General features: G+C 43.4%; 1 protein-coding gene across 1 annotated transcript in view; it reads left to right on the forward strand.

Moving 5' to 3' along the window:
* The window catches only part of LOC129702759 (cilia- and flagella-associated protein 44-like), a 117,285-nt gene that overhangs the window by 2,410 nt on the left and 88,950 nt on the right, over nt 1-25,925 (forward strand). Inside the window, exons 2-7 of the mRNA XM_055644704.1 lie at nt 3,007-3,138; nt 7,460-7,598; nt 9,678-9,840; nt 19,329-19,431; nt 21,975-22,191; nt 22,673-22,787. Of these exons, the coding sequence (XP_055500679.1) occupies nt 3,007-3,138; nt 7,460-7,598; nt 9,678-9,840; nt 19,329-19,431; nt 21,975-22,191; nt 22,673-22,787 (869 nt within the window). The remainder of the gene's footprint in view (nt 1-3,006; nt 3,139-7,459; nt 7,599-9,677; nt 9,841-19,328; nt 19,432-21,974; nt 22,192-22,672; nt 22,788-25,925) is intronic.

The raw sequence follows: 25,925 nt of genomic DNA on the forward strand, positions 1-25,925 counted from the left end.
GAGTGCCAGGGAATGGTGGTGGAGACGGTGGTGCTTGCCGCGGGAGGACGGAGCAGACGCCTGACACAGGAGCGACAGGGAGTGGGCACCTGCAGAGTGGGGGTTGGGTTGCATGGGCACAGCGCATTTGACATTGCGGGTGACGGGGAGTGAGCGTGGGGATGGGTTAATGGGATGCGGGAATCTGGGAGAGGGTATCGGTGAGAAGAGGAAGACACGAGACGGGTGTCTGGCACAGGAGGCGATGGAAAGCGCTGAAGAAGGGTCTCCACCGAAACGTCACGTATTCCTTTTCTCCAGAGATACTGCCCGACCCGCTGAGTTACTCCAGCACTTTGTGTCTATCTTCAGTGTAAACCAGCATCTGCAGTTCCTTCCTACATGTGGAACGGGCAGCGGGCGTCTGACATGGGGGGAGACGGGAAGCGGGCGTCTACGAAAGGGGGAGATGGAGAATACAGTGTGAGAACATGTCGAATAATGCAGCAGAGGGTCAAGACTTAGCACCCACAATTTCCCCGCTGAACATGATGCCAAGTTGAACTCATCTCCTTTTCCAAGTGATCAATCTATTCCTTACATATCCATGTGTGTATTCAAAAGCCTCTCAAGTGCTACGATAGTACCTGTAGCAATGTTACAAAATTTTGAGATTTAAAAATCAATGCTTTAATTTATCCCATCAGATAAAGCATAAAAAGAAGGTTAATTTGACACCTTATTCACTTTCATATCTTCAGTATTAAAAACGTTATGGCCATTTTCATACTCGGAAATTAGCATCTTGACTTAACACAAAACCTGTGATCGAGAACAGTCAAAGGCCCATAACTTTCTTAAAGATTAAGAAAAATTAAAATACATTTTCAGTTATTATAGATTGAAAGCATTCTGAAACAAATATGAAACAATCTTACTTAGATGACTTGAAATTAAAGCATATAATTAGTTAGTTACCTAATTGTAGCTAATTACAAAATTCAATTACTAGATCTAAACATCTATCCATTTCTTAAGAATAGATTAACATTTTTAAATAGCCTAAGTGTCCAAATAACATTCACACAAGAATTCACAATATAACATAATTTTTAAATCTCAACATCTATCGATTTCTTAAGAATAGATTAACATTTTTAAATAGCCTAAGTGTCCAAATAACATTCACACAAGAATTCACAATATAACATAATTTTTAAATCTCATTGTCATGGGTTTATAGGCCAAATGGAAGGAATTTAATGTTTAATACCTGTAAATTAATGGCCATTTCAGCTTGCGAGTGTGTTTTTCTGGAACGCGACCATTTGGAATGTTGCGGTTGCAGTGATTTAGTCCCCATATCGGCGGCAAAAACACTGCCGATTCTTCGGGGAAAAAAATCACCGTTTCGTAACTTAAATGTGAATTAAAGGCATCTTAAGAAACACTTTTATACATAAAAATAAACTACTTTCTTATACCTGTCCCCTACATAAAATCCGTCCCCATTGTCGGCGTTGACGGCTTCAGAAGCTTATTTTAAAATCTCTCCAGCGATTAACTTGTCGGGCAAAATTAAAAAAAAACGCACAGAACGGCCGTCGGAACGATTCTTTAGCAAAATCTTGCACTCCAACAAAATATAATCCAGGACCAGGTCGGAAAAAAAATGCGTTTTAACCCCGCCCCCCCTCAAACGCGCCAAAATCGTGCACACAGCCAGTGGCAGAATTGCAGCGCCGCTGAAGGTAAGTATTGTAACATACCTAGTACCTGCCCCCCTCACCAACCCAGGCAGCGTGTATTGGGCTCCCAGCCTATCACTACTCTCTGTATAAAATAATTTGCTTTCACCTTAAAACTTTGGCCCTCTCACCTTGAAGCTATGCGCTCCAGTCTTTGACAATTCCACCCTGGGATAAAAGGTTCCAACTGTCTGCCCTATATATGCCTCTCATAATTTTATATACTTCTATCAGCTTCAACTCTGACTCTCAAAAGAAAATATTTCAAACAGTCCTTATAGTTAAAAAAGACACAATGTACTGGAGTAACTCAGCAGGTCAGACAGTATTTCCCTTCTTCAGACTGACATCTTTGTATCTTTTGTTGCTAGCACTTTGTGTCTGTTTTGGAAAACCAGCATCTGCAGTTCCTTGTCTCTCCGCATAGCTAATACTTTCTAATCGGGGCAGCATTCTGGTAAACCTCTGCTGCATCTTCTCCATAGCCTCCACATCCTTCCTGTCATGGGGAGACTATACTGCACACAATACTCCAAATGCAGCCATACGAAAATCCTATAAAGCTGCAAGGTGAACTCCTGACACTTATACTCAATGCCCCCAACCGATGAAGGCAAGCATACGATAAACCTTCTTTATCACTCATTGTGTTGCCACTCACAATGGATGGCCACCAAGTTCCATGTGTACTATTTTTTCAAATCTCAGCCCATTTCTTCAACTGATCTATATCCCACTGTGTACTTTGACAGCCTTTTTCACTATCCGTGACTCCAAACTCTGTCTTCTATGATTAAGCCACTTCTGAATCCAAATGAACAAGTCATCATGGATCCCATGCATCTTAATGCATCTGGATCAGCCTACCTTGAGGGACTATCAAATGACAATAAAATCAATGTAATTACCATCCATTGCCCTACCTTTATTGATCACTTTCGTCACCTACATCCTCTGACTCCACACATATGTTCCCTCCTTGAATAGCTGGAGTAACTTAGCGGGTTATGCAGCATTTCTGGAGAAAAGGATTATTGACGTTTCAGGTTGAGACCTTTCATCAGACTGAAGAATGGTCTTGAGTAAGGTGTATTTACTGGTGGCAGGACACCCTGATATTCAATCTGCTTCTGGTTCAAGTCCTGCCTGAATATTTCAATGGTTTATGTTTTTATAGCAGTTGCAAGATCTTGCAAAAGTGAAATCAAATTGAGTGAATATGTGGTATTCTTGTTGATTGTTACAAAGCGTTAAATAATTATTTATTTTGTTTATTCAGAAAAACAAGAGGAGGTCGTGCAGGAGCAATCTACAGAAATCCCTACTTCTGATGCTCCTGATGGTGGCCAGAAGGATGAGAAAGATGAAAATAATATGCAAGAGGCAGAAGGTTCTTCAGCTAATGAGGAAGGTAAAAGTTCCTGATTATTTAATTAATATCGTCAAATTTCCATGTTTCAATCTGGGCGATAGTAAAACCTTGTTTTTCAACCAGATGGCTCAATATATTTTTTCCTTTTCACATTTTTTATGCGCTATCAAGAATATAGCTGACTTGAGACCAGAGCTTTATTGATCATTTGCCCCAGGGCAAAGCTCATTTATAGTAGGGTTTTATTGGTCAGCTAATCCAGCCTTAGAGCTCAGTTAGTAGATTGGCTTGCCCTGGGACCGACTATGGTTTGGTGCCATACTATGTCTTCAGTTTGATTGATTCAGCCAGGGATTTTTTGTCTCATGGTCAGAATATCGTGTGTATTTAAGATAAAAATATTTTCAGATAGTTCACATAATAACATTTAGATACTAATTGAAGATGAACATCAGAAAGGTGAAAATAATTAATCAATAATATGCAAGGGATGCTTTGACCTTTGTTTGCACAGAACAGCACAGCACATGAACAGGCCCTTTGGCCCACAATGTCTGTGTCGAACATGATGGAAAACCATCGCTTATCTACCTGCACATTACTCATATCCCTCCATTCCCTGCATATCCATATCCAAAAGTCTTTTAGTGCCACTAATGTATCGCTTCGTCCATCACCCCTGGCAGTGCATTCCAGGCACTCACCACCCCCTATATTAAAAAAACATGCCCTGCACATCTCCTTTAAACTTTGCCTCTCTCACCTTATAGCCATTCTTTGGTCTTTGATTTTTCCATCCTGGAAAAAAGATTCTATCTATCTACGCTAACTGTGCCCCTTATAATTTTATATTCTTCTATCAGGTCACCCTGGTATTCCAAAAAAAAAAAAAATCCAAGTCAGTCAAACCTCTCTCAGTAACTAATAATCTCCTAATCTAGGCATCGTTCTGGTGAACCTCCTCTGCACCCTTTCCAAAGCTTTTGCAACCTTCCTGTAATAGATGACTGGGAAATGCACACAATCCAAATTGCAGAGTTGAGTATACAGGTTCTGGCAGATGGGCATTGTTTGAGCTTACTAGGATTTGTCTACGTCCTCTATATCTTCCCAATTCCTCTGATGAAGAGATCTCAAAGGGAAATCGGTTTGCGCCCCCAATATAATGGTAAAAACAAGTGAAATTGACAATAAAGGCTTATGCCAACATGCGTGGCTTCTAAAAAAAATAGAAAAGCCTGGGGGTTTTGTTCTAAGAATATTAGAACAATACTTCATCATTCTTTTGCCTTTCATTCAATCAGATCATACTGATCTGTGCCTTAACTCTGTTTAACCATTATAGCATCATATCTTTCATGTAGATGAGCAGCTGAATGAGTGGAACAAAGTTGACAAGGGATGCACAAGGCATTTTTTACGCGTGTTTTTAAAGTGGTGCCTGGAACGAAATGCAGGTGTGGTGGAGGAGGCAGGGATGATAGTTGCATTTTCGAGGCTTTTGTATGGATTCATGGATATGCAGGGAATTTAGATTATGTGGATTACGCACAGAGAAGAGATTAGTTCAATTTGTAATGATGTTCGGCACAGATATTGTAGGCCAAAGTGCTTGTTCATGTGCTGTACTGTTCTGTAGTTGTACGTTCTACTTCATGACTAGGCCTCAATATTTCTCATTACCCAGGGTTCCTTAAACTTGCCATACTTGCCCTTCATTTTAACAGGAACATGCTGCCCCTGTATTGTTGCTATTTCACTTTTGAAGGCTCCCACTTGCCAGCCAATTGTTTACCTGCAAACAGATTCTCTCTATTGAGTTGTTCAAGTACCCGCGTGCTGCGTGCGCAGAAGGTCCTGGTGAGCCACAGCCATCCCCTGACAGTAGGCCTGGTATGTCCCCCGTGGAACTTGGAGATAGAAGAAGCCGAGCCCGGCCCCTGCTCAAAGACCGGGAACCGGAGAGGTGATTTTGGGAGTCGGCGACGGTGGTGAACACTGGACAGGAGGAAGAACCGATGGCCTTACCTTCTACATCTTCAAGGACAAATGTGGGAGGTGCCACCAGGGCAAGAAGGTTGAAGATGGCTGGTTCGCGGGACAACCTGATGGGGCTGACAGCTGCAACAGGCCTTTATCAGCTGTGGTTGGGACTGTGAAATGGCGTGAAAACCTTGCGACTGTTGCATATAGATTGAATGGGCTGTTTCTATGCATTATGTACATAACCGGGGATTGTACTTATGTATGGCACTAATCTTATTATAGAGTCATAGTGTGATACAGCGTGGAAACAAGCCCTTCGGCACAACTGGCCAACATGTCCCAGCTACACTAGTCCCACTGTTTGGTCCATATCCTTCCAAACCTATCCTATCCATGTACCTGTCTCACTGTTTCTTTAATGTTCAACTACCTCAACTACAGCCTCAACTGACTCCTTTGGCAGCTTGTTCCATACACCCACCACCCCTTGTGAGAAAAGGTTACCCCTCAGATTCTATTAAATCTTTTCCCCTTCACTTTAAACCTATGTCTTCTGGTCCTCGATTCACCTACACTAGGCAAGAGACTCTTTGCATCTACCCGATTTATTCCTCTCATGATTTTATACACCTCTATAAGGTCACTCCTCATCCTCCTGCGCTTCAAGGAATAGTGTCCCCGCCTACTCAACCTCTCCCTATAACTCAGACCTTCTAGTCCTGGCAACATCCTCATAAAACTTTTCTGTACCCTTTCCAGTTTGATAATATCTTTCCCATAACATGGTGCCCAGAACTGAACACAATACTCTAGATGTGGCCCCACCAACGTCTTGACAAATGCAACATGTCCTCACAACTTCTATTCTCAATACTCTGGCTGATAAAGGCCAATGTTCCAAAAGCCTTTATGACCACCTGATCTACCTGCAACTCCACCTTCAAGGAACCATGCACCTGCACTCACAGCTCCCTCTGTTCTACGATACTCCCCAGAGCCCCACAATTCACTGTGTAGGTCCTGCCCATGTTAGACATCACATTTCTCTGTATTAAATTCCATCAACCATTCCTCAGCCTACCTAGCCAATCAATCAACATCCTGCTGCAATTTCGCACAACCAAGTCAAGTCAAGTCAAGTCAAGTCAAGTCAAGTCATGTTTATTTGTCACATACACATACGAGATGTGCAGTGAAATAAAAGTGGCAATGCTCGCGGACTTTTGTGCAAAAAGACAAATAACCAAACAACCAAACAAACTATGAACACAATCATAACACACATATACCTTTACATAATAAATAATGGAAGGAAAAACGTTCAGTAGAGTTAGTCCCTGGTGAGATATGCGTTTACAGTCCAAATGGCCTCTGGGAAGAAACTCCTTCTCAACCTCTCTGTTCTCACCGCATGGCAACGGAGGCGTTTGCCTGACCGTAGCAGCTGGAACAGTCCGTTGCAGGGGTGGAAGGGGTCTCTCATGATATTGTTGGCTCTGGAGTTGCACCTCCTGATGTATAATTCCTGCAGGGGGGCAAGTGAAGTTCCCATAGTGCGTTCGGCCGAACGCACTGCTCTCTGCAGAGCCTTCTTGTCCTTGGCAGAGCAATTCCCAAACCAGATGGTAATGTTCCCGGACAAGATGCTTTCAACCGCCGCGGCGTAGAAGCACTGGAGGATCCTCGGAGACACTCTGAATTTCCTCAATTGCCTGAGGTGGTAAAGGCGCAGCCTTGCCTTACTCACGAGTGCTGAGGCGTGTGATGCCCATGTCATATCCTCGGAGATGTGGACTCCCAGATATTTAAAACAGTTCACCCTATCCACAGGATCCCCATTTATCCTCAATGGAGTGTACGTCCTCGGATGATGTGCCCTCCTAAAGTCCATGATCAGCTCCTTCGTTTTTTTGATGTTCAAGACTGTGCACATTACCCAATCTTCTATACCACGGTGGTCATTTTCATTCCTAATTACCACAGCACCAAAGAGGAAGACCGACTGGGTACTATGGAATAAACCTTGTCAAGTACAGCTTGTAAAATTTCATTTTGAGGACTCCAATAGTCATCACCATGACGCAGACTGTGGTTGTAGTTAGTTGTCTAGCATTTAGATGAGCTCCACAGGAGAGTGGAGTGTTGGATATAAGGTTATATTTACAGTTGTTGTGACTGCCAAACTATGGTGCCTGTCTCAGTCTCTCACAATGATTTAAGAGTGTACAACATATTTACAATGTAGCTATGCCAGTTGCAATTAAGATTACCTATAAATGGAGCATAAAATAAAATTATAGTCCTCTGCCAGTATTTCAACTGCATTAACATGTTTATGTGTAGGCAAACCAAATGGGTGTGTTGTTAATTACAGAGAAGCAGGATGGAAATGAAACCAAGAAGACAGAAGAAGCAACACTCGCAGATGATTTCTTCTATGACTATGAGGAAATATACTCAAAGCCGTTCATTTCATCAACAGCACGGATACCAACAAATTTGCTTGTCCTCATGTATCCTTTGTAAATTGTAGTAATGTTTTTTCACATGGTTCCACCTTAAAATGAATACCACTATCAATTACAGTGCCCTCCATAATGTTTGAGACAAAGACACATCATTTATTTATTTGCCTCTGCACTCCACAATTTGAGATTTGTAATAGAAAAATAATCACATGTGGTTAAAGTGCACATTGTCAGATTTTATTAAAGGGTTTTTTTATACATTTTTTTTTACCATGTAGAAAATACAGCTGTGTTTATACATAGTCCCCCATTTCAGGGCACCATAATGTTTGGGACACATGGCTTCACAGATGTTTGTAATTGCTCAGGTGGGTTTAATTGCCTCCTTCATGCAGATATAAGAGAGCTCTCAGCACCTAGTTTTTCCTCCAGTCTTTCCATCACCTTTGGAAAATGTTATTGCTGTTTATCAACATGAGGACCAAAGTTGTGCCAATGAAATGCAAATAAGCCATTAGAAGACTGAGAAACAAGAATAAAACTGTTGGAGACAGCCCAACCTTAGGCTTACCAAAATCGACTATTTGGAACATCATTAGGAAGAGAGAGAGAGCACTGGTGAGCTTACTAATCGCAAAGGGACTGGCAGGCCAAGGAAGACCTCCACAAATGATGGCAGAAGAATACTCTCTATAAAAAAGAAAAATCCCCAAACACTTGTACGACACATCAGAAGCACTCTTCAGGAGTCTGATGTGGATTTGTCAATGACAACTGTCCTCAGAAGACTTCATGAACAGAAATACGGAGGCTACACTGCAAGATGTAAACCACTGATTAACCGCAAAAATAAAAATATCGTATTTGTGTGGATGTGTACGTATGTGAGTGTTGTTTGTCCCTGTTTGGTCCCGACCTGATTTGGGTGGATCGAGGGTGGGTAAGGGTAAGGGTTTTGAGGGTCGTTTACATACTGTTGTACAATTATGTCCTGACTATCACTGTCTGTTATCATTGTATGTATGCAAATTGCTGTGAAATTCAAAAATTCAAATAAAAAGATTTAAATTAAAAATAGATGGCCAGGTGATAGTTTGCCAAGAAGTACTTAAAAGAGCAACCACAGTTCTGGAAAAACGTCTTGTGGACAGATGAGACGAAGATTAACTTATATCAGAGTGATGGCAAGAGCAAACTATGGAGGAGAGAAGGAACTGCCCAAGATCCAAAGCATACCACCTCATCTGTGAAACATGGTGGTGGGGGGTGTTATGGCCTGGGCATGTATGGCTACTGAAGGTACTGGCTCACTTATCTTCATTGATGATACAACTGCTGATGGTAGTAGCATAATGAATTCTGAAGTGTATAGACACATCTTATCTGCTCAACTTCAAACAAATGCCTCAAAACGCATTGGCTGGCGGTTCATTCTAAAGCAACACAATGATCCCATACTGCTAAAGCAACAAAGGAGTTTTTCAAAGCAAAAAAATGGTAAATTCTTGAGTGGCCAAGTCATTTGCCTGATCTGAACCCAATTGAGCACCACTTTTATATGCTGAAGATAAACTGGAGGGATCTAACCCCCAAAACAAACATAATTTAAAGATGGCTGCAATATAGGCCTGGTAGAGCATCACCAGAGAAGACACCCAGCAACTGGTGCGATCTATGAATTGCAGACCTCAAGCAGTCATTGCATGCAAAGGATGTCAATAAAATACTAAACATGACTACTTTCATTTACAGTCATTGCTGTGTCCCAAACATTATGACACCCTGAAATGGAGGGACTATGTATAAACACTGCTGTAATTTATACATGGTGATACCAATATGCATAAAAATGGCCTTTATTAAAATCTGACAAAGTGCACTTTAACCACATGTTACATCTATTACAAATCTCAAATTGTGGAGTACGGAGACAAGTAAATAAATGATGGGCCTTTGGCCCAAACATTATGGAGGGTCGTCTAATCCATGTCCAGTAAATGTTTTTGAACGAATTCCAGTGTAGAATAAATTTAATTGATTTTAATGTATGTTAAATCTATTTACGTTTGTTTGTCATCCTCCAAACATCTTTATTATTGTCCTACTTAACCATATTGATACCAGTCATTCTTTTGGCTATGACAGTACCCGACGAGCGAATTTACAACTCATTGGCGAGCAAACCATCATGTTTGTGGCTGGCAATCTAGTGAATTTCATGGATATTAGGACGAAAGGGCAACAATATATTCGAAGCAACAGTGGGGGAGGCATTGGCATTGTGATGGTAATTTTTCATTCCGCCAGTGTCACAATACACTAATTAGAACAATATATTTAATTTACACTGCTAATCTGCTCTTTGTTGCTTTTGAAACCACCTAAATAATATTTAACTTGATTAATTGCAGATTACAGTACAGGTTTAACACCGATTTTCCGGCAATTGATGGTCTACCCACTCCTATAATTCGTACAAAATTATGAGAATTCAATTGAAATTCCCTGAGCGGCCACAGATAGCATTGCGAGTGGTCTTTCTTGTTGTGTCCCTCCATCGTGAAAGAATTAACTATGCTCTCAATCTTCTCCCCAAACTGTTTCGCAAAGACAATATAGTAAACCCTTGTTTTAACGACCCCCTTTATAACAGATGTTAGATGTAGTGGATGGACCTGCCGACCCATCCCCGGCTCGCACCATCCTCACCGCCGTGTAGAGCCCCAGTTTCCAACGCCACTCCCGACTAGCAAGGTGCACCAGCAAGCCCTTCTTCACCCACTGAAAGGACACAAAGTGCTGGAAAAAATCAGTGAGTCAGGATCTCTGGATAACATAGATAGGTGACATTGGGACCCTTCCTCAGACTGATTCAGTTGGCTGAGTTATTCCAGCACTTTGTGTCGTTTCACTAAAACTAGGACGAATGCCACTGGTCTGCACCAGCGAACCCTTCTTCACCGGTTCATACGGCTGTTGCTGCGGCTCATATTGTAGATCTTCATTTTGTCCCATCGGTCACCATGGGGCTCTCTCCACTCTTACCTGCTGTCACTTCCAAGGTGGAGTGGGTCGACGACTCCGGGGGTGAAGGAGGAGGCAGCAATAATGGGGGGAGGAGGGGGCTGGTGGGAGGGGAGAGTAAGGAATGGGGAACTGGGGTGGGGGAGAGAGAGGAGCGGGCTCCCACCTTGGCTTGCCTCCTCCTGCCACCTCTTCGGCGTCTAGTTTTAAGATGAAACGACACAAAGTGCTGCAGTACTTCAGCCAACTGAATCATTCTGAGGAAAACTCCCGATGTCACCTATCCATATTCTCCAGAGGTCCTGATCTGCCTAACCTGGTGAAGAAGGGCTCACAGGTGCAACTTGCAAGTTGGGAGTGGTGTTGAAACCAGGGGCTCTAAACGGCCGAGGAGACAGTGGGAGCCAGGGATGGGGTCGGCAGCCTATTCCATTCACATTCAGTTTACATTTTATATTTGTTTTATTTAAGTTTCTGGCACTCCATGGTGCTTTAGATACACAGGAGGGGCCAGCTGTGTACTGTCGTTTCATTATCACGTGACCTCTGTTGATCCAGAAAAATGGATAATCCAGAAGGGCTCTGGAACTGAGGGTGCCGGAAAAACAGTGTTCAACCTATAATTTGAAATTTTACTTTGCATTCTAATATTCATTGTATAGATTGAGAAGTGCTGTGATGTTCACTGTTGCCCCTGTCTGCTCTTATGTTAATTTTTTAAAGGATCAGAAGGATCACTCCAGTAAATTAGCTATTATTTATCAGTCAATTAACACAATATGATGTGTTAATATTTATCAGTCAATTAACACAGTCTGATGATACAGTGTTCTACAAGAAGTCCAGATACGACCTTGGTAAGGCCATCAAAAAGGCCAAAAGGGACTTCTGCTCCAAACTGGAGGATGAGACAAATGTTTGGCAGCTGTGGCGGGACTTGAATGCAATCACTCAGGTGTCGACTCACCGTTGCCGTCGCGGAGCTGGCCGGGTCCGGAGCGGGTGGAGCGGTGGAGGAGCGTTGCCGCTGCTGCTGCTGCTGCTGCTGCTGAGTCGGAGGCTGCTGCTGCTGCTGCTGCTGCTGCTGCTGCTGCTACCGGAGAGTCGGAGGCTCCAACGACGGGTCTGTGGACGACGGCACCGGGAGCCCACGGCTCCCTGGAGGGAGACCGCTTTTCAGGGCTCCTGCAACGGCGACTTCTCCCGCCCGAGTTGCGGGGTTGAAGAGCTCCTGGAGCGGGGCCTACATCACTGCCCCGCGCAGCTGGAATGGCCGCGGACTCTGCGAGCGCACGCCAGGGGCTCCAACATCAAGACCCGGTGTGCGACCTCGCACCACCCGGCGTGGCTTTAATGGCCGCGAGACAATCGCCATCGCCAGCCGGGGGCTATGACTTTGACTCTGACATCGGGGGGGGGAGAGTGCAGTGGAGAGATAAGTTTATTTGGCCTTCCATCACAGCTATGTGATGGATGTTTATGTTAAATGTAATTATGTTGTGTCTGGGGTCTATTTGTGTGTAATGTATGGCTGCAGAAACGGCATTTCGTTTGGACCTCCAGGGGTCCAAATGACAATTAAATTGACTCTTGACTCTTGACTCTTGACTCTTGATCACCTCCTACAAGGCGAAACCAGGAGGCAGCTCGAATGTCGGCGAAACATCAATCCCTGATGAGCTCAATGTGTTTTACGCACGTTTTGATAGGGAGAACACCGATATGCCTTCCCGAGCCCCCATTCGCTGTGTTGGTATTTCAGTCTCAGTCTCAGTCACAGAGGCCGACGTCAGGAAATCTTTCAGAGGGGTGAACCCTCGAAAAGCGCCTGGACCTGATGGTATACCTGGTCGTGTTCTAAAAACCTGTGTGGACCAACTGGCTGGAGTTTTTACGGACATTTTCAACCTCTCACTTCTGATGTCTGAGGTTCCCACCCGTTTCAAAAGGGCACCAATTATACCAGTGCCCAAGAAGAGTAAGGTGACGTGCCTCAATGACTATCGACCGGTGGCAATAACGCCTATGGTGATGAAGTGCTTTGAGAGATTGATCATGGCGCAAATCAACTCCTACCTCGACAAAAACCTGGACCCACTGCAGTTCACTTACCGCCACAACAGAACAACGGTGGATGCGATCTCGCTGACCCTCCACTCCGCTCTGGACCACTTGGACAACAAAAACTCATATTTCAGGCTGTTATTCATTGATTACAGGTCGGTATTTAATACAATCATCCCCTCCAAGCTGGTTACCAAACTCGCAGAACTGGGTCTCTGCGCATCCCTCTGCAATTGGATCCTCAACTTCCCCATTCACAGACCTCAGTCTGTGCGTATTGGTGGAAATGTGTCAGACTCGATAACAATCAGCACGGGAGCACCTCAAGGCTGCGTGCTCAGCCCCCTGCTGTACTCACTCTATACTCATGACTGCGTATGCGAACTCCATCATCAAGTTCGCTGACGACACCACTGTTGTGGGACGTATCACTCATGGGGATGAGACAGAGTATAGAAGAGAGATCGAGCGACTGTCCATATGGTGCCAGCACAATAACCTGGCCCTCAACACCAGCAAAACCAAGGAACTGATTGTGGACTTTGGAAGGAGTAGGATGGGGACCCACAGTCCCAATTATATCAATGGGTCGATGGTTGAAAGGGTCAAGAGCTTCAAATTCCTGGGCGTGCACATCTCTGAAGATCTTTCCTGGTCCGAGAACACTGATGCAATTATTAAGAAAGCACATCAGCTCCTCTACTTCCTGAGAAGATTACGGAGAGTTGGTTTGTCAAGGAGGACTCTCTCTAACTTCCACAGGTGCACAGTAGAGAGCATGCTGACCGGTTGCATCGTGGCTTGGTTCGGCAACTTGAGTGCCCTGGAGAGGAAAAGATTACAAAAACTAGTAAACACTACCCAGTCCATAATCGGCTCTGGCCTCCCTTCCATCGAGGGGATCTATCGCAGTCGTTGCCTCAAAAAGGCTGGCAGTATCATCAAGAACCCACACCATCCTGGCCACATACTCATCTCCCTGCTACCTTCAGGTAGAAGGTACAGGAGCCTGAAGACTGCAACAACCAGGTTCAGGATTAGCTACTTCTCCACAGCTATCAGGCTATTAAACTTGGCTCGGACAAAACTCTGATCATTAATAGCCCATTATCTGTTATTTGCACTATATCAGTTTATTTATTCATGTGTGTCGGAAAACTAGGAAGAAGGAGGGTTGAAGAGGGAGGAAAACCATGAGTTACTTGAAGTTAGAGAAGTCAATATTGATACCACTGGGATGTAAGCTGCCCAAGCGAAATATGAGGTGCCGTTCCTCCAATTTGTGCTGGGTTTCACTCTGTTGCGCTGAGTTACGCCAGCATTTGGTGTCTATCTCCACTGTATACTTTAACAGTATTCCTCACAGTCCATGATCCCAACAACCTTGATGTCATTTGCAAACCTACTAACCTCAGTCTACTAAGTTGCTAAAATAAGGGAAATTAACTGTAAATGGCCCAGTCATTCCCAGTGGTACAACAGTATTTATTGATAGGCACTTACAATACACTACACCATGTTGCTTCAGCTGTGTAGTGGCAATAGACTGACAGTACGTTGGGTTCTGATAATAGTAACAGTGTAGTAGGCGGAGCTTCTAATAATAAAGCACTACATTGGTTAGTGTGAAGTAACCAATCCACATTAACCAAACTAGTTACAATATACTCGGGTAAAGCCCCTGTCCCACTATACGAGGCAATTCACGAGTTCTCCTGAGTTTTCCCCTGATTCGAACTTGTAGAATGTCCATAGCGGGTCCGTAAGAGTTCGTGGATGTCTCGTAGCGGCTCGTAATGCTAACGGCAGGTACTCGGGAAACCCGGTAACTCGTGACATTTTTTCAACACTGTGAAAAATGTACACAGTAAAAAATACTCATGAAGAAAAAAATTGTTACTTTTTACTTCTTAGTTATTTCGTGGGCAGACCGTAGTAGACTCGTAGATAATTCGTCAACGAAGGAAAAAAAGTAAGAATTCCGCCCAATGCGCTTTTAAAATAAGATGAAAAATGACACTGTTCACTCATTTAAAAATCACTTGCCCTTAATCTTTCAGACCTGCAGATACTGAGGAGGAAGGGTTGTTTTCTGTCCAGTTGCCAGTTAGTACAACGGAACAGAGTTGTTGCTGGCTGTGAGTCTCTGGGATCTCCGTGCTTGCAATGGGCCTGGGGGTCGGTGTCCCGATGAGGGGGCGCAACTTGATCTGAAGAAGGCTAATGCCACTGCTGTGCGGCCCATCGGGGAGCGGCTTTGGTGGTCCTGACGTCTCAGCAACCCGCTCCCTTATGCGCCGCTAGCAGCCCATAGTTTGCTGCTGGCTGTGAGTAAAAACTAGACTCACCTGGGAGTCATGATTGTATATAGAACGGGGTGTGTGTGTGATAGATATATATGCAGTGTGTGCCTCATGCAAGACTCACGATACACTGTGTATCGTGAGTCTATAAACTCAGCGGGTGTGTTGTGCAATATACCCTACCTTCTCTTTTGTATTTGTGTGTTCGAGGACCGAGAGTTCCGCTGTATATCTGTGTATCGGAGTTCCCGGCGGGAGGTCGATGTCAACTCGGTGTCAAGGACCTTCTTGGACTGAGTCTGGATATTTGGAACTTGAAGGTTGTGCACCTGTACAACAGAACAGATGCCTTATTCAGCTAATGTCAGCACATATAAAAACTAGTCACCTGGGAGTCATGATTTGTATATATAGTGTGTGTGTGTATGAGTATATATATGAGTGTGTGCCTATGAGTGTGTGTCTCTATATATGTATTTGTGTGTATATATGTGAATTTGTGTATGAGTCTGTATGTGTACGAGTGTGTATCTATAATGTGTGCGTATATATATGTGTATTATGTGTGTGTGTAGTAGTAGTAAAGTGACGGGGGTGTGGCGTTGGAGCTGTGGTGGAAGGGTTCATGAGGTGAGAAGAAAAGCAAAGACCACAGATTGAAACGTTTCCAGAAAAACCCCATCTCCGGTGTATTTTTGGCGCTCAGGCCAGCGCACTGCGGTACAACGCTCCTGGGTTCTGGCCTTTTGCTCAGTCTTGTTTCGCCCGAGGCGGAACAGGAGATATGGAAACAGACAATAAAACTGGGTGATTCCACTACCAAGAGCTGTCTCCTTTGTCTGTCAAGAAGAAGAAACGGGGCATCTGATGCACCTCTTGACACGAAGGGTGGCCCCGTCCGTCGTTGAGAGTAGGGCCGGCCTTAGGAGGTGAGGGGCCCAATTGGGAACAATTTTAGTGAGCCCCAGGTTCCCAGCCAAGGTCTGTAGAATCATAGAAATACAAATAAAGTCTATTACAGACTTCACATCTCTATGGTAGAATGGAAAGTAATCAAAATGTGCGCTTAAAAAGTGCCTGTGAGTTAATGGACCAAATAGATCTGGAAAACTAATAACTATTGGCGAAAAACCAGTCCAGGCATTAAATTTTGGGCTTCAGCCCCATCCTACCCTTTGGACATCTACCCCATCTAAACTTAGGTGTGTGGGTGTGCGTGTGTGCGTGTGTGTCTTAGTTGTGTGTATGTTAGTTGTCTGTGCGTGATGTGTGTGTTAGTCGTCTGTGCTTTATGTGTGTGTGTAGGAGGGAAGGAGAGAAGGGAGGAAGGAGAGAAGGGAGTGAGGGAAGTAGAGAAAGAAGGGAGGGAGGGAAGGAGAGAAACAAGGGAGGGAAGGAAGGAGAGAAGGGAAAAGTGAGAGAGGAAGGAGAGAAAGAAGGGAGGGAAGGAGAGAAGGGATAAGAGATAGAGGAAGGAGGGAGAGAAGGGAAGGGAAGGGAGGGAGGGAAGGGAAGGAGAGAAGGGAGGTAGGGGGCCGACGGCGGGAACAGATTTTGGGGTCCGGGCTGACGGGTGTGTGCTGAGGCCGAGGTTTGTAAACGTTGCTCCAACCCCCGGCCCGGCCCTCCCTGTGTTGTTCACCGCGTCTTCCCGGGGAGAGAGAGGGGTCAAGCCGGGGCTGTGTGCGTGAAGCACGGCGACTGGAGGGGCGGGACGTTCCCCCGGGACCTTGAGGGAACGAACCACCTCCCCCTTCTCCATTCCCCCTCACACCCCCTCCCCGTCTATCCCTTTCTTCCACCTCCGCCCCTCTACTCTCTCTCTCCACCCCTCTCTCCCCCCTCCACCTGAGGTAGATCTACCCGAGTCAAGAGTACATTACTCCAAAGCAAAGCTGAGACATTAAAGGATAGACACAAAATGCAGCGGGTCGGGCGGCATTTCTGGACAAAAGGAATAGGTGACATTTCCGGTGAGACCCTTCTTCAAACTGAGTCAGGGGAAAGAGGAACTCAAACCATCTCCCCCCCCCCCCCCCCCCCCCCCCCCCCCCCGTGGTTTTCATTTTCCCCCCCCTTTGGTTTTTTTTTTTTAATTTCCCCCTAAACATTTCCGTACTTTTTCGATAGCTGCCATGACCCGTTTGATGTCATCCTTCGCCCTGCTCCTCAAAGTGCTCCTGGTCTCGGCCCGCACTGATCTGCCGGACATAGTGTGTGTGTTTGTTTGGCGGAGTCTGAGGGGAGAAGTGCCGGCACCAAGAGCGAGCGAACGTGCGGCCGAAAGCAACGCTGGTTCAGTTATGCCTCTCGCAGGGGGAACAGTTGCGGAGCTCCAGGATCTTTTGATTACCCTAGCGCGTGGCCCCCTTAGGCACGGGGCCCAATTGGGAGCAATCGATCCAATCGGCTTAAGGCCGGCCCTGGTTGAGAGTTTGTAAACAGAAAGTACTTTTCCTCACACTCCAGATATATTCCCAGTGTAAAGCACAACATTGCAAAGTTGACCTGCCACAGTCAGAATTTAAAGCAAGCACACACGGTGCTGGTGTGGAAAGGTGTCATATATATCTCTCTCACTCTCTCTTCTCTCTCTGTTGCTTTCTCCTTCCTTTCTCTCTCTCTCTCTCTCTCCCTCCCCTCTCTCTCTCTCTCTCTCTCTCTCTCTCTCTCTCTCTCTCTCTCTCTCTCTCTCTCTCTCTCTCTCTCTCTCTCTCTCTCTCTCTTTCTCTCTATCTATCAATCTCCCTTTCTCTCTTTCTCTCACCCCCTTTCTTTCTCTCACTCTCTCAATCTCTCTCTCATCTCTCTCTAACTCTCTTTCTCTCTTTCTCTCTATATTTCTTCCCCCCTCTCTCTCCCCCCCTCTTACCCCAGTCTCTCTCGCACTCTCTATTTCTCTCTTTCTCTCTTTCTCTCTCCGTCTCTCTTTCTTTCTCTCTCTTTATTTATTTTTCTCTCGTTCTCTCCCTCTTTCTTCCTCTGTCTCCCACTCTCTCCATTTATCTCTCTCTTTCTCTCTCTCTCTCTCTTGTGTGTAGGAAGGAACTGCAGGTGCCGGGTTTAAACCGAAGATAGACATAAAAAAAAGCTGGAGTAACTCAACGGGTCAGGTAGCATCTCTGGATCTCTGTAGCTTTATAGTTCTCTCTGCCCTGACTCTCAGCCTGCAAAAGGGTCTCGACCAGACACGTCACCTATTCCTTCTCTCCAGAGATGCTCACCCGCTGAGTAACTCCAGCTTTCTCTCTCTGTTCCTACTGGGGAATCTAAAACATTTCTCCCCTAGTCCCCGGCAGTGTGTGGTTTACAAGTGTGAATGTAACCGGGCTGGGGACCGCAGCGAGCAACGCAAGCATGGAATGAATTGTTGATTTGGAAAGGCATGTTGCGCTCTCTCTCTCCCCACTGCGATCGTCTCTCTTGGGGGCCAAAGGGATGGAGGATAGGGGGAGCAAAATGCTCCCCTTAAAGCGGAGGGGGAATCATGTGATCAATTTTCCACTCATGGCTCCTCGTAGTTGGTTCAAGAGGAACGTAGGAGACCGTAGAATGAGAAGTCAACGGGATACGTAGACATACTTGTAGGAGCTCGTAGGAGTTCATGTACATTCTCGTGGAAGGTCGTAGGAGTTCGTAGAATACCACGAGTTTGATTTTTTAAAAACTCGGGAGAGCTCTTGGGTAAACTGGCATCGTGGGACAGGGCCTTAACAATGGATTTGAAAAGTATGAGTTAAAAAGGGATTCTAGACAGGTATATATCATATTAATCTGCATAAACTCAAAACTGGATGGGCTAGTGAATTGATATGAAAGAAGGCAAAGAGAACAGTAGAACATCTTTAAAGAAACACCGTGGGTGCATAGGATAACTGCAGCAGATACACCACTTACAAATTCTCTTCTCAGCTCCACACATCATGACCTTAAATATATTGCAGATTCTGCATTGCTGCTGAGTATAAATCCTGAAACATCATCCCAAACAGCTCTGTAGGGCTAACTTCACCTGTAGTATAATAGTGATTCAAACTGGCAGCTCACCACCACCTTCAAAGGCAATTAATGGTGGGCACAAAATGCCGACCTCGCCAGCAATATCCAGAACCAGAACATTAAAATAAAAAAATAACCACTGAAATATTCAACATATTATCATTCACCAAATTGTAGTGGGATGAGCCTGGTTGGTCTCAGCAACTTTACTCTGTCCTGTCCTTACAGTGAATAAGCTATTGTACTAATTTACACATGATACAATTCAGAACATTTGAAAAAAAACCTCACTACAAAACAGAGAACCTTTCCAGTCACTGGCACAAAGTAAACCCACTAAAGTCAATCTATCCAGTTAATTCCTGTTTTCTTGTTCACCCAACAGGTTCACCCTGATGGAGATTATTTTGCTGTAGGTGAAAAGGGCACCAAGCCTAATATTATTATCTATGAATATCCTTCCCTGAAGCCATACAGAATACTGAGAGGTAAGTGAAATTCTGTGAGGCCAATTACGTCTTTTAATACATCTGATTTTCATTGCCCCATCATTCATGGATGTGCCTTTAATTACCATTGCTCTAAGTTCACATGTTTGAGAAGTTCTGTGAAAAAAGCCTTGGTGAGTTGATGGCTTGCATCTTTTAAATGGTACACATGGTTGGTGGTGGAGGAATGAATACAAAGTGGTGAATGGTGTGCCAATCAAGTGGACTGCTTTGGCTAGATTGCATTGCATTACTTGATGTGGTTGTAGGCACAATCATCCAAGCATGTTCAGAGATTCCCATCACTCAACTGACTATGTGTTATACACAGTGACCATATCCTTACATCTATAATACCATGGTAATGTTTGGGACACCATTGATGTAATTTGCAACATAGAGTCAGGTGAAGAACGTAGTCTAATTCAGGCTGGTCGTAGAACCATACAGCACAGAAAGAGGCCCTTCTACCCAACTTGTCTGTGCTGACCAATATGCCCCATCTGTGCTAGTCCCACCTGCCAGCATTTGGCCCAGATGCCTCTAAACCTTCCCAGTCCATGTAACTATCCTGTATTTTAATATTGTTAAAGTACCTGCTTCAACAACCGCAACTAAAACAAATTGCGCTGAAAGTATAGAACATTGCCTGTCCATTTCCTCCAGAAATGCTGCCTGACCGACAGAGTTACTCCACCACTTTGTGTTCCACACAATATTCCAGCATCTACAGTTCCTTGTTTTTCCTCTAAGTGTCTTTAGGTACTAATAATATCCAATGGTCTGCAAAATGTACTATCTAAAGGGCCTGTCCCACTTGGGCGACTAATCCGCAAATTCTGGCCAGTTTTCCCTCGACTCATACTCGCAGCATGGTCGTCAAGAGGTCGTAAGAGGTCTTCGTAACTCTCCTTCATGCTCGAGATTGGTCTCCACGTACTTGAGGCCTCAGCTAGGTCGCGCAGTTTTTTTCAATATGTTAAAAAATGCCTGCGAGTATAAAAAGGTCGCCATGGAAAAAATCAATACTTTTTTTACTTGTAGGTTTAGTCGTAGTAGGTCGTAGTAGGTTGGCATGTTAGTCATAGTTAATGGAGGGTAGTCAAAGGTATTTGAAGGTAGTTGTAGATAGTTTTCATTATTGTCGAATGGAGGTCGAAGGAGATCGAAGGAGGTCGTATTCACTCTCCACTATTCGGTGTCCAATTTTCCCGACGTTAGTTGCAGCTAGTCGTAGCTAGTTGAAGCTAGTCTTCAACATAGTTGAAGGAGGTCGAAGGAGGTCTTCTACATAGTTGAAGGAGGTCTTCAACATGTCATTTTTTAAAACTCTTCTAAACTCGCCAATTAGGTCGCCCAAGTGGGACAGCCCCTTAACTCCAACTTCTTTGGCTCCGTTATCAGACTTCTGAATGGTCCTCCCATAAGCTAGGGTGTAGTCTCTGTCTTCCAACCTTTCTCATTGTGGACATTTGACTTTTTCTCTGAAAGTATAATGCTATCGTGCTGAAAAACTATATTCTGCAGGTAGACAAAAGTACTGGAGAAAATGGAGTGCTGGAATTAGGCTAAGTTTCAGGCTGAAACCCTTCTTCAGTCTGAAGAAGGGTTTTGGCCCGAAACGTTGCCTATTTCCTTCGCTCCATAGTTGCTGCTGCACGCGCTGAGTTTCTCCAGCACTTTTGTCTACCTTCGATTTTCCAGCACCTGCAGTTCCTTCTTAAAAACTATATTATGCAATTTGATTTATTTCTCTTTGCTTTGTCTGTTGTATTTGTATTTGGCTTGATTGTATTCATGTATAGTATTATCTGATTTAATTGGGTAGCATGCCAACAGAAGCATTTCATTGTATCTCAGTACACGTGACAATAATAAACCAAGTCAAACTAAACAGATTAGATTATTGTACACTGTCTTTGTTGATCAGCAAAGTTCAGGTACTTGTTTTTTTTCAGTAAATTAAAAACCCAAAGTTTAATTAGATATTCCTGGTGTTTAAAAAATTGCAAGGTGTTTTGAGTTCCGGTTCAAGGTCCATATATTAATGCAATTTACAGTTAAATATCTAACTACTCAAAAATCCGGATGGTTCAGTTTTAACTAAATGGTTTCCCACACTTGCTGGGCCTGTTTCCCACACTTCCTTTAAACTCACCGGTGCTCCATTTTTTGAATTCCCTTTAAACTTGATATGTTCACTGAAAAATGTATTCTACCACTGAGTAATAACTAGAAAAAATAATTGAATGAAAAGTTTCTATGGGTACAAATAGGAGTAATACCCAATAGCCAGGAACATTTACCAATCTGCTAATACTAAAGTCTCAAGGTTCCGGAATTATCAGAGATTTACTGCAGTAAGTAACCAGTCATTTATTTCCCTTGTGATTGTTTTTAATGAAATTAAGTTAAATTAATTAAAGTATTTATCACATCTCACATATGGTATGATGTGAGAATTGTGTGATGGATTGACAATTCAGTTGTGTCATGAACAAGATTACCGGAGGAAATATTTATTATGTCTATTTCCTTTCCAGATGGGACAGAGAGAGCCTATAGTTTTGTTGACTTTAACTCGTCAGGCAACCTTCTGGTCAGCGTAGGGGAATACCCAGATTACATGGCCACCATTTGGAATTGGAAAAAGGAAAAAATTGTGCTACGCTCAAAAGCCTTTTCCCAGGAAGTTTATCGGATCACCTTCTCTCTGGAAAATGAAGAACAACTGACCTCCTCGGGAACAGGTCATATCAAGTATGTGATCAAGCTTGAATTATATCTTAGGTACACAAAAAAGATGGAGAAACTCAGCGGGTGCAGCAGCATCTATGGAGCGAAGGAAATAGGCAACATTTCGGGCCAAAACCCCTCTTCAGACTTGAATTATATCCTTTCTGTTTACATATTAACAGGTGGTCAGTTAATTTTGATTGCGCAAGCCTAGACAGATAGCATCCTTAAAAAATGTCGACACTTCTCTTTTACATTCGTACGCGGTTAAAGCAAGTGCAGGTCAGCGAAAGCACATACTATTAAAATGTTACATTTCCAAATGGTAGCATTAGAGCAGTGAATTTATCTACCTCAATTATCCATATTGTAGATACATATAGTTCCTTGTTGCTTGAGACTTTACCAATTACTTATTAATTTGAGAATTCAACTTAACTGTTTCCCATGTGGGGGACATCTGATCTATACTAAGAGGGTTTCATTGTTTTTTTCACCTCCACAGATTTTGGAAGATGGTGGAAACCTTCACTGGACTGAAACTACAAGGTGAACTTGGGAGGTTTGGCAAAACAGCTCTGACGGACATTGTGGGCTATGTTGAGTTGCCAGATGGAAAGGTACAGTCATTCATTTTCTATATCCTGAATTATAGAATAGTAACCTCATGGAAGAAATTCGTTTGGCTAGTCATGTCTGTACAGTCCCTAAGAGCTATCCAGCGAGTCTCACTACACTGCCCCATCCCCTTCAGTTAAACTAGTTTTTTTAATGCGATATAGACAAAAGGAACTGCAGATGCTGGTTTACAAAAAAAAAAAGAAACAAAGTGCTGGAGTAACTCAGAGGGCCAGGCAGCATCTCTGCAGAACACGGATAGGTGATGTTTCCAGTTGGGACCCTTCTTCAGACTGAAAATTGTATTATACTACAGTGTAACAATTAAAAATGTAATTGAATTACAAGTATCTAAAAGCACTAGTAGGAGTAATATCCAATAATTTGGAAAATTGAATGGTACCAGAACACCAACAACGTTCTCAGCATCAGTGAAACCAAGGAACTGAAACCAAGGAAGAGGAAGGCTGAGGATCCACAAACCTTGTCTTCATCGATAGGTTGGTGGTGGAGAGAGTCAACAACTTCAAGTTCCTGGGCATTCATATCTCTGAAGATCTGTCCTGGTCCCAGCATATTGATGCATTCATAAAAAAGCCCATCAATGTCTTTACTTCCTTAATGTGGCAGAAGATTAGCTACCCAGAAGACATACATTTCTTCATCTCTGGAGAAAAGGAATAGGTGATGTTTTGGGTTGAGACCTTTCAGGCTGAGAGTCAGGGGGATTTAACTTCCTTAGACGATTGAGGAGATTCGGTATGTCGGCAAATATTCTCTTGAACTTCTATAGGTGTATGATATAGTACATATTGACTGGTTGCATCATGGCCTGCTTCAGCAATTTGAATTCCCAAGAACAAAGGAGATTATAAAAAGTGATGAACACTGTCCAGTCCATCACAAATACAGTCTTCCTCACCATCGATGGGATCTATAGAAGAAGCTGCCACAAAAAGTCAGCCAATTCATCAAAGATTCATACCACCCTGGCCATGCTCTCATTTCACTCCTGACATCAGGAAGAAGATCCAGGAGCCTGAAAACTGCAACATTCAGGTTCAGGAGCAGATTCTTCCAAACAACCATCAGAGTAATGAACATTACGAACTCCAACTAAACTCTGAACTATGAACTGCATTAGGGACTGGGGGCTTTGTTTTTTTGTTTTAGCACTATATTCTTAATTTTATTATTGAACTTTTTATTGTTTATAATGGTGTCTACTGAGTACTACGCTCACATACCTGTTGTGCTACCAGAAGTAAGAATTTCATTGTTCTGTTTTGGGACATATGACAATAAAATACTCTTGTCTCTTTAAATTTATCAATCTATTAACACTAAAGTCTCAAGAGGAAGGGCGCTGACTCAAAACATCACCTCTCCATGTTCTCCAGCGATGCTGCCTGATCAACTGTGTTACTTCAACATTTTGTATCAGTTTTTAATGCATTCCTTGTACTTTGATTCTGGATTTGATAAAGCTTGGCATACTTTTTTTAGCCATGTCTTCCTGATACTCTGCCACTTTTAGCCCACTATATACTCTGATCTCTATAGCTCATCTGCTACCTATGCAGGCTTTGTGGCAGCTTGCCTTTCCAAATTCAGGAACAGTTTCTTCCCAACTGTTACTAGGCCACTGAACCAACCTCTCACCAGCTAGAGCGCAGACCTGACCTCCTGTCATTGGAGGCCTTTAAATTATATTTAATGAGACTTTATCTTACAATAAATTTTGTACCCCTTGTTCCTGATCTGTATGTGAATGGCTAGGCTGTAATCATGTATAGTCTTTTTTTTGACTGGGTAGCACGTAACAAAAAGCTTGTCACTGTAGCTTGATGTACGTGACAATAATAAACTAAACTAAAATTAAACTAAACTTGTGTCTTCTCCTGTAGATTTCTGGGTAGCTAATCCCAAACACTGAAATTCCAAAATGTCTAAGTAACAATTTCCCCCTCGCACTACACCATTTGGCCTATCGTTTGTGCTGCTCCATCAGTGCAGGTAGTTGTATTTCTATCATCATCTACAGACACATTCGGTCTGGGGTTTTGTTTCTTATTCCAATTTGTTTGTCTGATGATTAAATGGGGTATCATCGGAGTGCTCATGATTTCATTCTGATGCATGCATATTATAAATCTGCAACGAGGCAGAAACAAATCCAGTAAACTGCTGGCAGTGTTCATTAAGTTTCTACTTTATAGTGTATATGGCTTCAGCTGGATCCAAAACTTCCACCTAGCTATCCCCTTCAAGTCTATTAGGGTACTCGTTTCTTCTGCGAATGTAAATCTGTGAGGTCCACTCACTGGTTTTGGACTCCAGTCGTTCTGGGAAGATTTTAATCTTCACCTGCTCTCCATCCTTAGTCCTATGCAATTCTGGACTCCCTTCCTGAAGTTTCCACTATTGCTTTTTCTCCCATGGGATGGACTTGTGAATGTTCTTTAAATTCTCCATTGTATTGGTTACTCTGCTTTTGGAGGCATAACTTGTGTCCCCGCCCATTCCCATTCATCCTCCATTAATGCTTTTGCCATTCTTTCTGCATAACATTTACTTTGTGTTGTGGGTTCAGAATCTTTTTATAGGTGCTTATTCTTAGCACAGCTGCTGATTACAGGTTTTTAACATATTTCTTGTGTTGTATGTATTCTTCAGAGGAGACGACATATACTTGTCCATCCATCATATAATCATGTGACCCCAAAGGGGGTATCAGCTATCAGTATGTATATCTTGCCAGTTCTTACCTTGAGGGCCTCTGTAAAGGCTGTTAATTCCACCAACAATGCTGACCTGGTATTTGTTCTATTAGCACTTTCCCTTCGCAGATAACCACTATCCATGCTTTTCTAGGCAAATCATTAGAATGATCTATCCATGTAAAATTCCTGCACATCCGGCCCTTCCAAAGGTACTTCTACAACTCTGCTGCTCACCCACGTGTCTATGACTTCTGTACACAGAATGTTTTCCTCCCTTCACCATCATTGTGGCCAAATTCACTGCATTGTCGTTGACTACCTGTATGTGCTTGTCAGACTCTCAACTATCTAATACTGCCCTAATGGTATCTACTTCTAATGGTTGCACTATACTGTGAGGAGAATATAAAACTATAG

Source organism: Leucoraja erinacea, chromosome 13 (genome assembly GCF_028641065.1).
Source record: "Leucoraja erinacea ecotype New England chromosome 13, Leri_hhj_1, whole genome shotgun sequence".
NCBI classification, from domain to species: Eukaryota; Metazoa; Chordata; class Chondrichthyes; order Rajiformes; family Rajidae; genus Leucoraja; species Leucoraja erinaceus.